The following is a 14,458-nucleotide window of genomic DNA, read 5'->3' on the forward strand; positions in this document are numbered from 1 at the left end:
TCAGACTTCAAAGGAATGCCTCCCACTCCCCTGCCACACCAGCCACGTCACAAACCACCATTTGCCTCGCATCAGACTTCAAAGACTCACGCTTACATCCTTCTCTTTCCCCTCGTCACTCTGGGAACACCGCCACGTCACTCTGGGGACACCGCCACGTCACTCGGGGGACACCGCCACGTCACTCGGGGGACACCGCCACGTCACTCGGGGGACACCGCCACGTCACTCGGGGGACACCGCCACATCACTCTGGGACACCACCACATCACTCTGGGACACCACCACATCACTCTGGGACACCACCACATCACTCTGGGACACCACCACATCACTCTGGGACACCACCACATTACTCTGGGACACCACAACATCACTCTAATACACGACCACATCACTAATACACCACCACATCACTCAGCCCCAACCACATCATCAGTCAGCACCACAACAGCACTGTCCTTGCTTACTACCAACAAGCATTGCCATAGCCAATAGGACTCGCATTAGGAAAGTGTAAGCTATTGGCTTAGTGAATAACAATGCTATTAATTTATATATTTTCAAAGCCAACACATCTTTAAAAAAATGTGTCATTTACAATACCAATAGCTCACACTTTCTTAATGCGAGACCTATTGCATTGCAAATGCTTGTTTTTACTGGATGCCATCACCACTGGACGAAGCAGTAAGTGTCACATCACCAATGGGAACTGCAATGCATTAATGTAACATTCTGTGAAATGCTGTGGGGTGATGTTTTCCATTGCTTGGTCGTACAGCCCATCAAATGCTACAATTGCTACCAAATTAATCCAATGCCTAAAGAGGGTTGATCTAAAAGCCACTTATGTTGGATGGTGTTTGTACTGGTGACAACAGGTCTGTCAAACAGGTAAAGCTGCTAAGCAAAATACTAAAAAGGCTTGCTCTTTTTGCTGTAATTCTTTGCTGGAAAGAATACTCGTTCTAAATCCACTAAAACAACGCTTGTCACTCTCAGAAACCGAGCACTTGAGGTACTCTTCTAGGTCAGAGTTCGACTCTTGGTATTAATCTATTTTACAGGAGGCCATCCACATGGTTGTTGTCTGCGCTGTGGCAATGAATCAACAAAAACCAGGACAGACATGTGGACAGAGAATTTTTGGTCAGGGTACACCTTCTGATAACAATTCAAGGCACATTTCCTTTCCCAACAGTAACGAAAGGCGTGACACCAGACTTTTAACCTCATAGATGCTAGTAAACATCCCTCCCCAGTGCTGCGCTGTCCATTGGAACTAGTGCTGAATGGACATCCAATGGTCGTGCGCAGCACTGGGGAGGTAGTGCTGCCGTCGGCCAATGCACCGACGCAGCACTTAAGGGGTTAATAGAAGAGCTAACTAAAAGCTAGATGATGAAAGCCAGAGATTTAATAACAAGCGATTACTCTGACTCAGGCCAGTATAGAGCTCTCTTCATAAATAGGGCCTGTGGGGTGAGGGGCGGCGAGAGGGGGAGCAGGGGAATTATGTAATGTGTCAGAAAGAACAAAAACAAAAAAAAGGCTCTTACTCGTAAACATTTATTGTTCACGTTCACAAGGCTGCAACTTTTATTTTTGAATCTTTGCTGGTCATGACAAAGAGATTGAACAAATTAACTTCCTAGTATCCTAGTAGTGTTAACTTGTGGGGTCAGTCTCAATGTTCTGAACTGGCAAGTGGTAGGGCAGAAACATCACTGCTTGGACAATTTTGTAAAGATTCACATTACGCTTACATTAAATAAAGAGCAGACCCACGAAGGAACTTGAAACCGCCAAATTCAAGGACAGACAGTCTGTTCATTGATTCAAATGGAAATTCTCATCAGGTAAAATGACAGATCACATATCAAGGTTCTCCTTTTTCTGCTGGTTTAGAATTTTATAGTCCACCTATCCATCCACCCGCCACACAAAATTAACCATTCTCCTAAATTAAGTTTTCTGATAGACAAGAGCCTTCTGTTGATCATCAATAGGGACGCAACTTCCACCCAGACAAAACTTTAATCATTCAATAATACCAAGGGTCTGAAACCATCATAAATAAATGTATAATATCCCAAATTACCCTGGAAAATATTCTAACAAGAGTAGGAGCTTCTTGTTAAAGATGCTGAGCCTAGCATCTGCTATTTTATCAGTTGTGAAACACTGCAGAAAAACAGTTTATCACATACTAGAGTAATTCGCAACATCAAGGATGTGAAGATGAACAGGAAGGGGTTCTTTGGAGTCAACTCACCAACAAGATGGGTATGTCATTTAGTCAAGCAAATACATTTTTCATTAACAGAATCTATTACTAACTCACAATAAAGTTAGGTTCCTTGAAAGGCAGGAGTTTGACAGCTGGCTCCACCGGTGGCAAAGCTGCGTCTATGGCTAGCGTCTTAGTCTCAACTGTGGAGTCTACAGAAACGTTCTGCAAAATAAGAACAATAATAAGATATTTTTTTTAAACTACACATGAATCTGATTCTTCGAACAAAACGTGATTGAATTAGAAAATCAACTAGGTGGACAAGCACATCTGCTGGTTCAGTGCATTGTAACAAAGTACAATACAATCCATGTAGAGACAGGAAGCTGCAAAGCACAGGTACAAACTAATACTGTACCCTTTCTTAGTCTGCAAAGGACTGAACATAAACACAAGTATTGCAGTGTGTGTGTGTGTGATTTCAAACGGAGTTGCGGAGAAATCAGAGGCATCTCTGGAAGGTTGTCAATATCAATAAACATTACAATAACATTTAACAGAGAAAAGCTTTTTATTAAAAAGAATTACACTTTCATAAAGAGAAAATCAGACATACACATCCAGAAAATAACATCACAAGGTTGCCCAATATTATGAGATAAGCCATCCAAATCCATCCAACCCTCCAAAACTCAAATAAAATTCACCATGCCCAAAGGGCACAGAGGGGTTTATGCTAACTAACTGGGGAAGTAAGAGCGAAAGGAGAGATTCACAATGTGACATCTGAATCCCATTATTCACCTGACCACAGACGTTGCACCAGATCACATGGCTTCACAAACGCACCCAAAATATGCATCAGATGCTGGGGCTCTGACCCTGAGGCTACTGGGCCACATGACCTCTCTCATCCTGCTGGTGAACTATGCCAGGTTGCATAAGCTGGCTCGGCAGTGGGACCTAATTCCAGTGTGCACAGCATCAGGGGAATCTTTCCGATTGTATCCAGATCTCGGAGGGCACTGCACACCAATTGCAGTGCTTGCTAACAAACCAGGATTGGGTCAATGGCAGATCCCTCTCCCTTCCTCAACCGGAGTTCGGAGTGATGACAGATGCATCACTTCTGCGGTGGTGTGGCCACATGGGAGAGGCGGAGATCAGAGGCCTCTGGTCGCCGGTAGAGTCCCGACTCGACATCAACCTTCTGGTGCTTCGGGCGATCCGTCTTGCACTGAAGGCATTCCTTCCTTCTGTCAAAAGGCAGAGTAGTGCAGGTATTCACTGACAACACCAACGCCATGTGGTACTGCAACAAACGGGGGGGGGTTGGGGGGGGAGGGGGGGTTGTGGACCCTATGTCAGGAGGCACTTCGTCTCTGGAAGTGGCTGGAACATCGGGCATGTCCCTGGTGGTTCAACACTTGCCAGGGTGGAGGAACTCAGCCGCCGGTGCATAGTGGATCACGAACTGCGTCTTCACTCGGAGGTGGTGCAAGGTCTCTTTTACCGGTGGGGAGAGCCTTGGTTAGATCTTTTTGCCACCGAAGAGAATGCACAATGTCAGCAGTTCAGTGAGAACAACAAGGACCCCCTGTTTGACAACTGCAGGAAATTCATAGGTCAGGGACATGACATGTGAAAATAACAACCTAGGCAATTTACTATTTGCTTGTCAAGTATAATGGCGGAGAGGCAAAGAAAATAGAGACATAAAAAAATGTCAGCAGTTCTGCACGTTTTCCAGGCGGCCCTCGCTCAGCTGCACTTTTCGCCGCGAGTGGCAATGCAGTATTACATACGCATTTCTGCCTTTACCACTTCTAACTGAGTGCTGAAGAGTATCAAGCGCGACTGGACCAAGTCATTCTTGTGGCTACGGACTAGGCAAGATAGGTCTGGTATCCAGAGCTTTTACACATGGCCATCGATCCTCCGATCAGACTGCCTCTTCAGGAGGATCTTCTGTCGCATTAGCTGGGGACGGTCCTCCGCCAGAACCTGTCCAGCCTCCACCTCCTTGCGTGGAGATTGAGTGGTGACAGTCGACAGTTTTAGACCTTCCTCCCGAAGTTTGTAACGTTATCTTGGCAGCCAGGCGTCCTTCCACCGAAACGGTGTATGCCTGTAGATGTAACAAATTTGTGGCATGGTGCGCAGCAAATTCTGTGGATCCCCTTTCTGCCCCTCTTTCAGAGGTTCTCCTCTTCATTCTTTCTTTGGCCCTGCTGGGCTCTGCTATGGGCACTCTAAAAGGCTATCTTTCGGCCATTTCGGCCTTTCTTTGGCTTCCTGACCAGCCTTCTCTCTTCAAGTCCCTTATTGTACATCGCTTTCTTAAGGGCATTACTCACTTGTATCCTCCAATTCCTTTTGCAATGCCTCAGTGGGACTTGAACTTGGTTCTGACCTATCTTATGTGTGCTCCCTTTGAGCCACTACATAACTGTCCTCTCAGACTTCTGACTCTTAAAACTGCCTTTCTGGTTACGGTCACCTCTGCTCGCAGGGTGAGTGAGCTGCAGGCTCTTTCTTCAAAACCTCCTTTCCTGGAGAAAGTTGTCCTTCGCACTAGGCCTTCTTTCCTTCCCAAAGTGTTTACCTCTTTCCACATAGGACAGACTATCACTTTGCCCACCTTCTTGCCACTCCTGTAGCCTTCTAAAGAGGAGGAGAGGCTCCACCGTCTGGATCCAAAATGTGCACTTTACTTCTATCTGGACCGCACAAAGCAATTCCGGGTGGATAACCCGCTCTTTGGTGGCTTTGTGGGCGCTAAGAAAGGTTGGGTCATGTAGAAACGAACCATCTCCTGATGAGTCATTCTTTGCATCAAAATCTGCTACTCCTCAGCGAAAAAGGAAACTCCGGTGGGGTTGTGTGCCCAATCCATCAGGGCGTTGGCAGCCATTACTGTAGTTGGACCTGGATTCATGACATCTACCCAGCGGGTATATGGGCTTCACTGCACATATTTACCAAACACTACTGCCTGGACAGCTAAGTCCGGAGGGACGGCTTCTTCGGCCGTTCGGTTCTCCACGACTTTCTGGTGTGACCTTGGTTTACAGACCCACCACTGGGATTGGTATTGCTGGGGTATCTATTCTAAGGTGAGGAATTCAGAACTAATTGTCTTTCAGATAAACAAGTTACTTACCTTCAATAACAATATATATATCTGTAAGAGATAGATTAGTCATGGATTCCTCACCGCCCCGCCCATTCTCCCCGTTCTGGAAACTGACTTCCAAGGTAAGGGATTTTCCTGCAGGGCCCTAGTTTTGTGCACCAGGGGTCAGTGACCTGCATGGCTCTGCACTTCTGGCGTGGAATGTCATGTAAAGAACTGACGTCAGCGCGCAGGGTCGGCGTCTAAGATGATATCGCAGCGTCATTCCGGTGACCACGACGCCAATGACGAACATGGAGTCAGCCGAAGCCACCTAGCAACGTCCAGGTGTACTGCTGAAGAAAAAATTCTCTGATCCAGTCTGAAGGCAGGGGGTAATTCTAAGGTGAGGAATCTATAACTGATCTAGGTCTCTTACAGATATATCGTTACCGAAGGTAAGTAACTGGTTCTTCAGCGTTCATTGCCCCCTGCTCCGTCGCAGGCCCTTCCTTTTCTTCATCTCCTGTCCCGGTGGACTTGCGCTGTTCGAACTGCAGCCTTTGCTGTAGCTTGTCTGGTTTCCCCATTATGCATCGAATAACGTGCGCCGCTCGCCACAAAACGCACCAAACAGCTTCTGTGTCGCGTTGCTGAGTAGTTTAAGCTAGTATGCAAGTGTCTTGCACTGGCCTCAATGCTACCTGGTGTGGCCCAGCGCCTGATGTGGTCAACAGCCATATGCACAGCCTCAACACCATGTGCATCTCACCTCAGGGCTCGTATAAAATGCCTTCAGCGGGCCCTGTCCTCTCTCTGCAGGGGTGGGGGAGCACTGCTCCCGCCTCGCCCTACCGGACCAGTACCATTCACTACAATATCCCTGGGGCCGCTGGGGATCAACGCGCAGCTGCAAAGCAGTGACTGGGGCAGCCAGGACCACAGCACACACACCACGGCAACCACAGCGCTCCATCACAGGTGAAGGCACTCAGGGCTCCAATGAGCATAGGTAGGCCTCATCCGGCACTGGGTCGGAGGCACTGGTCACGTCCCAGTAATGTGGGCAGAGCAGTCTTCGTGCCCCACCTTTCAGCAATCCTGACAACTGGTGCAGTTTCACACGTCCACAAGTCCTGGCAGCCATGGACACCCAGGTCACTCTCTGCAGTTAAATTCGCGCTGGAGGACAGCATCTCACCATGCGTGGTAGGCCGTGCCCCTGCTGGTCGCAATCTTCCGTATACCTTGGACAAAAATAGTCATTGGCTAGGCAATGTCAGGATACGGGACGTTTGTTCCTGTGAAGTCTTTCAATTATCACTCTAGATTGCTAGGGGATATTCACATTCCTGCAGCATTATCGATCAATCACGGGAGCTTACTCAGGATGCAGCCATCTTGAAGCCAGGCAAACTCGGCCCGCTTAGATAACCATATTTGTAATATACTGCTTTCATGGATTACTGTGGGCTTGGCTGGAAATTACAGTGATGCCTTAAGAGTGATGGCCAGTGTTAGGACAATGAATGCTCGCCTGGGTGATCTTCTGATGTGTACCCCTGTCCTGAGTGACCCACATGTATGTGATATCTGGTATTCTAACTTTTTGTGGCCCAACGAACATGATAATCCAGAGTGCTTGCTGAGGCCTAGGCCAGTCATTTGACTCTGAGGTCCAGAGCCTGGTACGGAGTCCTGGAGGGCCACACCAAACGTGTCCTCTAGTTGACATTATATCCACCACTTAAATTACGGTCATATTTCCCTATACTAATTCACCACCAATCTTTATGGGTTTTGCAGTAGCGTGCTACTCACAGGAAAAACACTTTGATGCCTCGTTAGGGGTAGTAAGAGCTATATAAATACAACTGTGGTCACAAAGCATTAATACATTGCATTCCGGATTGCAAATAGGAGGAGAAGCTTCTTTCACACAGCATCTTATTTGTAATTCACGATTTGCAAGAGTTTCCATGTGAATTGGAAATACCTTTCTGTTAGACCCGTCCGCCCTAGGGTGGTCTTTCCCTACTTTTTTTCGCCCTTGCCTCATTTTTTTCCCACCTTCTTTTCGTTGGCCATAGGTCCCCGGGCACCTTCCCATTGCTAATCAATGCTAAGGTGCAGGTGCTCTCTACTTCAAACATGGCTGCCACTGGCCCCTGCTACTGCAGCGTGGTCTTTTTCTAGTAGCACCCTAGTTGCCAGGAGCTGGCTGGGACCCCAAACATTGTCGCAATGCCAGCCTTCCATCGCCTGCCCATAGTTAGAGTGGGGAAGCTCCTGGAACCTTCCAGAATAGAGGCGGAGTCTATTTTTGCCGCCTTAGAGAGTGGTCACCTGACCTTAGCATACATAAGGAAGGGAGGGAAACTTTTTAGTCAGTTGGGGCATCACTGACCGGGGGGACCCACGCAGGAGACTTAGGCTGTAGGGCCTAGTCCGGGACCTAGGCCACTGGGAGTGACAGGGCTTAGGTGCTGCCTTCCAAGTAGAGTGAGGAACCCAGAGCTAGCCCACTGACATGGCCCGGCGGGAGGGGAACCCAGGGACCACCTGAAGTGACCTGCTGACAAGCCTTCAACTCAACCCCCCCCCCCCCCCCCCACCCCTCAAGAAAACAGGAATCCACTTCAGCCAAAGGGCGCCAGAACCAACAGGCGCCAAGAAGAAGCTCACTTGCGTTAACCAGGACTACTGGGGGATCAACCAGGTACTGGACTGTGCTTCCCCTGTGCACCCCCTGCCTTCACCTGGGCCTGCGCTGTCCTGCCTGCCTCCCCCTGACTGACCTGCCGGAATTGCTGTCCTGCCACATGTGCACTGCCAAATCTGCCTGAACATTGCTGCCAATTCCAGCGCTGGCCGCCTGTCTGTTGTGCCCCCGAGACGCTATATCAAGCAAGCGCCTCCCTGTCTGCGACGCGCTGTGGCCCTGCAGCGCTATGCCCATGGAGAAGCTGTAGACAGCCAGGATCGTTGTGGCCATTAAGCGCGCTGTATGCCCCTGTGAAGCGCTGACTGAAACTGCCCCCCCCCCTGCAGCGCTTTGAAGTCCGAGTGTGCTGGCAGGTCGACTCACCGCCGCGGCCCATGCTGTCCTGTCCGGACCCGCCTGCTGTTTGTAGCCGCCACGCAGCACCGAAGCACACCCGAGCCCGTCTGACTCAGATGTGGCCTCTGCGCTCCCCCGGTGATACTGCGCTGCCTTCATCGCCCCCTCGGCGGCCCCCGGACCAGGAGAGGGCCGCCTCTTCGTGACACCGGGCCGCCTTAGGCCTGAAGCCGGCCTCTGCCTCACGTGATGGGGTCGCACTCTCTGCCCCGCCCCCGCCGAGCGCCGCGCAGACATTGGTCCTGGCTGGCGCGCCCCCAAGGCAGGCCCCACGATTGGCTGCTGTGGCCAGGCCCCTCCTCTCAGCCCCTGATTGGATCCCGGGCCGTGGGAGTGATCGAAGGCCCGGAAACAGCCAGCAACACTGCCGAAGGGCCCCGAAATAAGCCCGGGCCCTCCCTACACCAGAATCCTCAGCAAGGGCTCCCTGAGGAGCCAAAGACAAAAAGGTAACCCCCTGGGGGAGGAGGGTGGCCGCAGAAGTGAACACGGGGCCCCCAGGGAGATCGAAGGAGGCCCCGGGGCCGCCCCTCCTCTGCCAGAACTGTTGCTGGGTCCTGTGGGCCTCGAGTACAGCCGAAAAGACAGGAAACCCCCAGGGAGGAGGGCGGAAGGCCCTGAGTTCACCCCTCACTGGGGAAAACTGGTGACTGGGTTCCGTTGGCCCTAATCTAGTCGAGGAAGGCCCCTGAACTGGGGAATGAGTTCATTGCAGGCCCTGATCAATTCCAGGATTACTTTTGCCTGAGGAATGGGTCATTAGTACTAAAAAAAAATGCTACTATTTATATAAGGGGAGGTTTATTCCGGTCTGATTTGTGATGAACTGTGATTCTTACGTGATGAAATGCTTGTTCTTACTGGAAGTGGTTCCTCAAATATTATTCTGGCCCGAGGAAATGTTTTCTATGCCTAAGCCAAGTTTTATAGGTTTATTGAAATGCATATTTTCACCAAACGCTTGGATCTCTTTGCCTAATGAACTGCGCTTGAATGTCTCTTGAATGAATCCCTTGCAGGGGCGGGCTTCATGAAATGTTGATTCTTATCTAAGGAACTGTTGCCCAAATGCCTAAAGTGCTATACTGCAGGGGTTGTTGATTGTATGAAATAGTTATGGGGTAAGGTTACAGTGATTATTGCATTGCACCCCTGATTAAATGCTTTCCTAAGTGAAGGTATTAAGTGATTGACTACCCTGCATTTTATTCCAGATTAAAGCCTATTGTTTTAAATCACAACTCAGTGGTGTGGACTCAGTCATTGCGTGCATTTAGTGTCTCAGTGGATGCGTGTGCTGTGTAGTCACTTAACACCTGAGCTTTCGGGTGCCTACCTGCTCGTGCCAGGCTACCCCCGGGGAACTGGTGACCCCAGTTCCTACATTGGTGGCGAGTGGTGGGATTCAGGACCTGTGACTATACAGCACCCTCCAGTGGGACAGAGTGCGCTGCAATTAGACTGGACACCTATCGTGCCTACAAGCTTGCTCAATTGACCCCCCACTGTCTAGCCTGTAGAGACTGTGAGACCTGTGTTGACCCAGTATTGTACCCACGTCCTAGCATCTTTCCTTGATTTAATCTGGGTCCCCACCTGGCAAAATGGAGTTCCAGCTAGCCGATCTGGAGGAGTACACAGTGGTGCAGATTTGGGAATTTTGTCAGGGGATGGGGGTGCCGGTTGGGCGGAGAGCCGCAAAGGAAGAACTCTGTACCGCCTTGAGGGCATGGGTAAGGGCCCATCCAGAGGGGAGAGGGGATGGGGAACAGGAGGGGCAGGTCACACAAGGGGAGGCTGGCACTCAAGAATACCCAGGCCTGTTCAACATTGATATGTCTGACAATGTGTTGCCAGGAAGACGTTCCGGGGCAGGGAGTAGTGTATCCAGGGGGAGTGCGTCGTCGCAGGAGGATGAGGACAGGAGGGAGGAGAGGCGATTGAAGTGGGAGCTTGCCAAGTTAGAGCACGAGAGGGAGAGAGAGAGAGGGGGGATAAGAAGCTTGCTTTGGAGAAAAAAAGATTAGCAATGGAGGAAAAGAAGTTGGCGCACGAGCTCCAGCTTAAAGAAATGGAGCTGCGAGCATTGCAATTAGGTGCGCCAGGAAGTCCTAATGGTGGCAGCGTACAAGCGGCTAAACAGGTGCCCAGATTTTGGTTACCCAAGGAGGTGATAGCGAGCTACACGCAGGGAGATGACATTGCTAGGTGGTTGGAGACGTATGAAGTGGCCTTGACCGCCCATGGGGTGCCCGAGAAACACTGGGGAGGTGGCCTGTATCGTTATATACCTCCCAATGTCAGGGACACCCTCCTGTACTTGGATAAGGCGGACCAGTTCAGGTATTCCCCCATGAAGGAGGCGCTCATGAAAAAGTTTGGCCTCAACCCGAAAGGTACCCCCAGAAGTTCTGTGGCAGCCATAAGCTGTCCACGCAGAATTGGGTGGATTTTTCCTTACTATGCCCGAAAGGCTCTGGATGGTTGGGTGCGTGGCAGCGAGGTGCATGATTATGAGGGCCTGTACAATCTTTTTTTGAGAGAGCACCTCTTGGATAAATGTTTTCCGGAGCTGCGCAAACATCTGGTGGACCGCAAGCTGACTGATCCCCGTGAGCTTGCAGTAGAGGCTGTATGTATGTATGTATAGGCATTTATATAGCGCACTACTTACCCGTAGGGTCCCAAGGCGCTTCGACCGCTGCGAAACCCTTCCTGGCTTCCCTGAGAGATGGTCCCTTAATGGGTATCTCCAGGGTGACATCAGGCATCCCCGGCGGTCTGGTGGGGCCGTTAGTGAAGATGAGGCAAGCTAATGCCCAGAGTTGCCGAGTGTGATCGCTGATCAGAGTGGGCACCGAGGCGAGAGAATTATCGAGCCCGCTGACCCTGGTCCAGAAACCTGCCGCGCCGGGAATCGAACCCTGGTCCCGGGACGTCCTCTGCTCTCGGGTCTGCCGCCTCTAGCCAGTGAGCCACACTACTTCAGTTGATACTTGGGTCAGCACCTGGGTGTCACACAAAGGGGCCCGGGGGAGATGGCGTCCCCCAGAAGAAAGAGGGGGGAGATAAAAAGGAGTTCTCACGAGGCCCACAAACTAGACAGTTTGGGAGAGGAGTAGGTACCCCACCTCAGTCCAGTTCCCCGAAGCCCACTTACCCTGACAAGAGTCAGCAGCCAAAAGTTGTCCGGTGCTATGAATGCGGGGAGGTTGGACACTACAAGGGAGATACCCAGTGTCACAAACGTCCCGAGCCCCAACAGGTGGCAGGAGTCCCAGGGTGGCTAGTGTAGCGCTTGGGATGGAGCTGCCCCTAGATAGGGAAGGGGAGTGGAGTGGACAGGCCTGACTCTGGTTTCACTTGGGGATAGAGAGATGGTTAATCAACAACAACAGTCCTAGTTCTTGTGGCAATATTTGATTATTAGTCTGTAAACACTAACGGTGGACATTCGTCACCCGAGGGAATCCTTTCAGTATAAGGATAGTCCAAATGTTTCAGTCTATTGCCTCTTTAAAAAAACAACAACCTCTCTGATCTATACATATAGTATATAGACTAATAATCAAATATTGCCACAAGAACTAGGACTGTTGTTGATTAGCTTACTGAGTGGAGGGCGTCCTAGTTTTATTTGTCTTTCCCTCTAGACTCCCATTTTGTAGTGATAGAGAGATGGTCCCAGTGACACCCTTACCATCGAATACTGCTAAGTACCAGCAGAGGGTGAAGGTCAATGGGGAGGAGGTGGACGCTCTGAGGGACACAGGTGCCAGCATGATCACCGTAGTGTGGCGGCTGGTGTTCTTTGAGCAGGTAGTACCTGATGTGTTCCATCCGGCCGTGTTGGCTGACGGCAGTTTGAGCTACTATCCCGTGGCTCAAGTTCCCTTTGAGTGGTGAGGAGTTAAAGGCCCGCTGAGAGTTGCGATAAGTCCTGCCTTGCCTGTGGACTGTCTGCTAGGAAACGACCTGGAACATACCGCCTGGAAGGAAGTGGAGTTTAAGGCCCACACTGAGATGCTGGGGTTACCAGGGTGGACTTGCGTGGTCATGCGGACCATGGCTGCCCGGCAAGAAACTCAACCTGGGTTGGAGCCTGAGACAAAGGCTCAACCCAATGCTGGTCGTGACGAGGAGAGAGTGTTGTGGAGGGGGGAGCCCGCGGAGGTACCCCCGGAGTCCGTGGAGGTGGATGTCGTTCCCGTGGGGGACTTGCCAACCCTTGCAGAGTGGCATGTGGAAGGAGGGCCTACCCAGGAGGAATTCTGTCGAGCGCAGAAGGAGTGCCCCACACTTGAAGGCATGCGTCGACAGGCCGAAGCCCAAGCGACTGATCAGGAGACCGGCAGTTTTCAGGTGTACTGGGAGGATGGCCTCCTTTACAGTGAGCCTAAGGTTCCGGTGCATGGATCCTCGAGGGCCTTAGTGGTCCCCCAATGCTACCGGGCCTTCGTGTTGGAATTGGCGCATGAAATACCCTTGGCTGGACACCTGAGTCAGGACAAGACCTTTGCGAGGCTAGCTCACATTTTTATTGGCCCAGGATGAGAGCTGCCTCTGACACCTACTGCAAGACTTGCCAGGCAAGTGGCAAGACTGTGACCAAAGTGAACGCCCCTTTGGAACCGCTCCCGGCGGTCGTGACCCCTTTTGAGCGGGTCGGAATTGACATCGTTGGGCCGTTGGACCCTCCGACTTCTGCGGGACACCGGTTCATCTGGGGTTAGTGGACCACGCCACTCGGTACCCAGAGGCTATTCCCCTGAGGACCGTCACTGCACCTGTGGTGGCGCGGGCCCAGATGGGGATATTTACCAGAGTGGGATTCCCCAAGGTCGTGGTGTCAGACAGGGGCACAAACTTCATGTCGGCCTACATGCAGGCCATGTGGAAGGAGTGCGGAGTGACCTATCGGTTCTCCACTCCTTACCACCCCCAGACTAACAGGCTCGTAGAGCGCTTCAATAAGACCTTGAAGGGGATGATCCGGAGCCTGCCAGAGGACTTGAGGCGGAAATGGGACATCCTCCTCCCTTGCCTGCTGTTTTCGTACCGCGAGGTGCCACAGAAGGAAGTCGGGTTCAGCCCCTTCGAACTGCTCTATGGCCATCCCATTAGGGGACCCCTCAGCCTTGTCAAGGAGGGGTGGGAGAAGACTTCGAAGAAGCTTCCCTGTGATGTCGTCAGCTACAAACTGGCATTCCGCAGCCAGATGGCCAAGCTGTGGAAGGAAGCCTCAGACAACTTGGAGGCTAGCCAAGCCGTCATGAAGGAGTGGTATGACCGCAACGCTCACACGGTGGATTTGGACGCTGGACAGAAGAAGGTGTGGGTCATGGAGCCTGGGGAGCTTAGTGCCCTCCAGGACCGGTGGACTGGTCCGTACGAGATTGTGGAGTGTTGAGGCCAGATTACCTACGTAGTGGATTTGAAGACCCCCCCCGACAGCCCCATCAGGTGCTCCACGTCAACCGCCTGAAGCCTCACCATGAGCGATCAGAGCTTGCTCTCCTCATGGTGACGGATGGGAGCGAGGAGGAGGAGAGTGAGCCTCTTCCTGACCTTCTGGCGGCCCAGGAGAAGGATGGATCGGTAGAGGGAGTGGTCCTCTCCCCATCCTTGACCCCAGACCAATAGAGGGACTGCTGCCAGGTATTGGCGCAGCACGCCTCTTTGTTCTCCCTCACGCCTGGAATTACACATCTGTGTACCCATGATGTGGACACAGGGGACAATCCGCCAGTAAAAACCAAGTCCTTCCGGCTGTCCGAGGAAGTGAAGAACATCATCCAGGGTGAGGTGTCCAAAATGCTGGAGCTGGGGGTGATCGAACCTTCCAGCAGCCTGTGGGCTAGTCCGGTCGTGTTGGTACCGAAAGCGGCCCCACCGGGCACCACACCAGAACTTTGTTCTGTGTGGACTATCGGGGCTTGAACTCTGTCACCAAGACAGGCCCTCACCCGATCCCATGGGCAGATGA

At 51.4% G+C, this 14,458-nt stretch overlaps 1 protein-coding gene across 4 annotated transcripts in view; it reads right to left on the bottom strand.

Moving 5' to 3' along the window:
- LOC147723070 (INO80 complex subunit C-like) overlaps positions 1 to 14,458 on the bottom strand; it is a 169,995-nt gene that overhangs the window by 101,443 nt on the left and 54,094 nt on the right. For all 4 annotated transcript variants that reach the window (XM_086965429.1, XM_086965428.1, XM_086965431.1 and 1 more), the window contains exon 3: positions 2,348 to 2,458. In XM_086965429.1, coding sequence (XP_086821555.1) covers positions 2,348 to 2,458 — 111 coding nt within the window. The remainder of the gene's footprint in view (positions 1 to 2,347; positions 2,459 to 14,458) is intronic.

The sequence above is a fragment of the Lissotriton vulgaris genome, chromosome 4_1 (genome assembly GCF_964263255.1).
Source record: "Lissotriton vulgaris chromosome 4_1, aLisVul1.2, whole genome shotgun sequence".
Lineage (NCBI taxonomy): Eukaryota > Metazoa > Chordata > Amphibia > Caudata > Salamandridae > Lissotriton > Lissotriton vulgaris.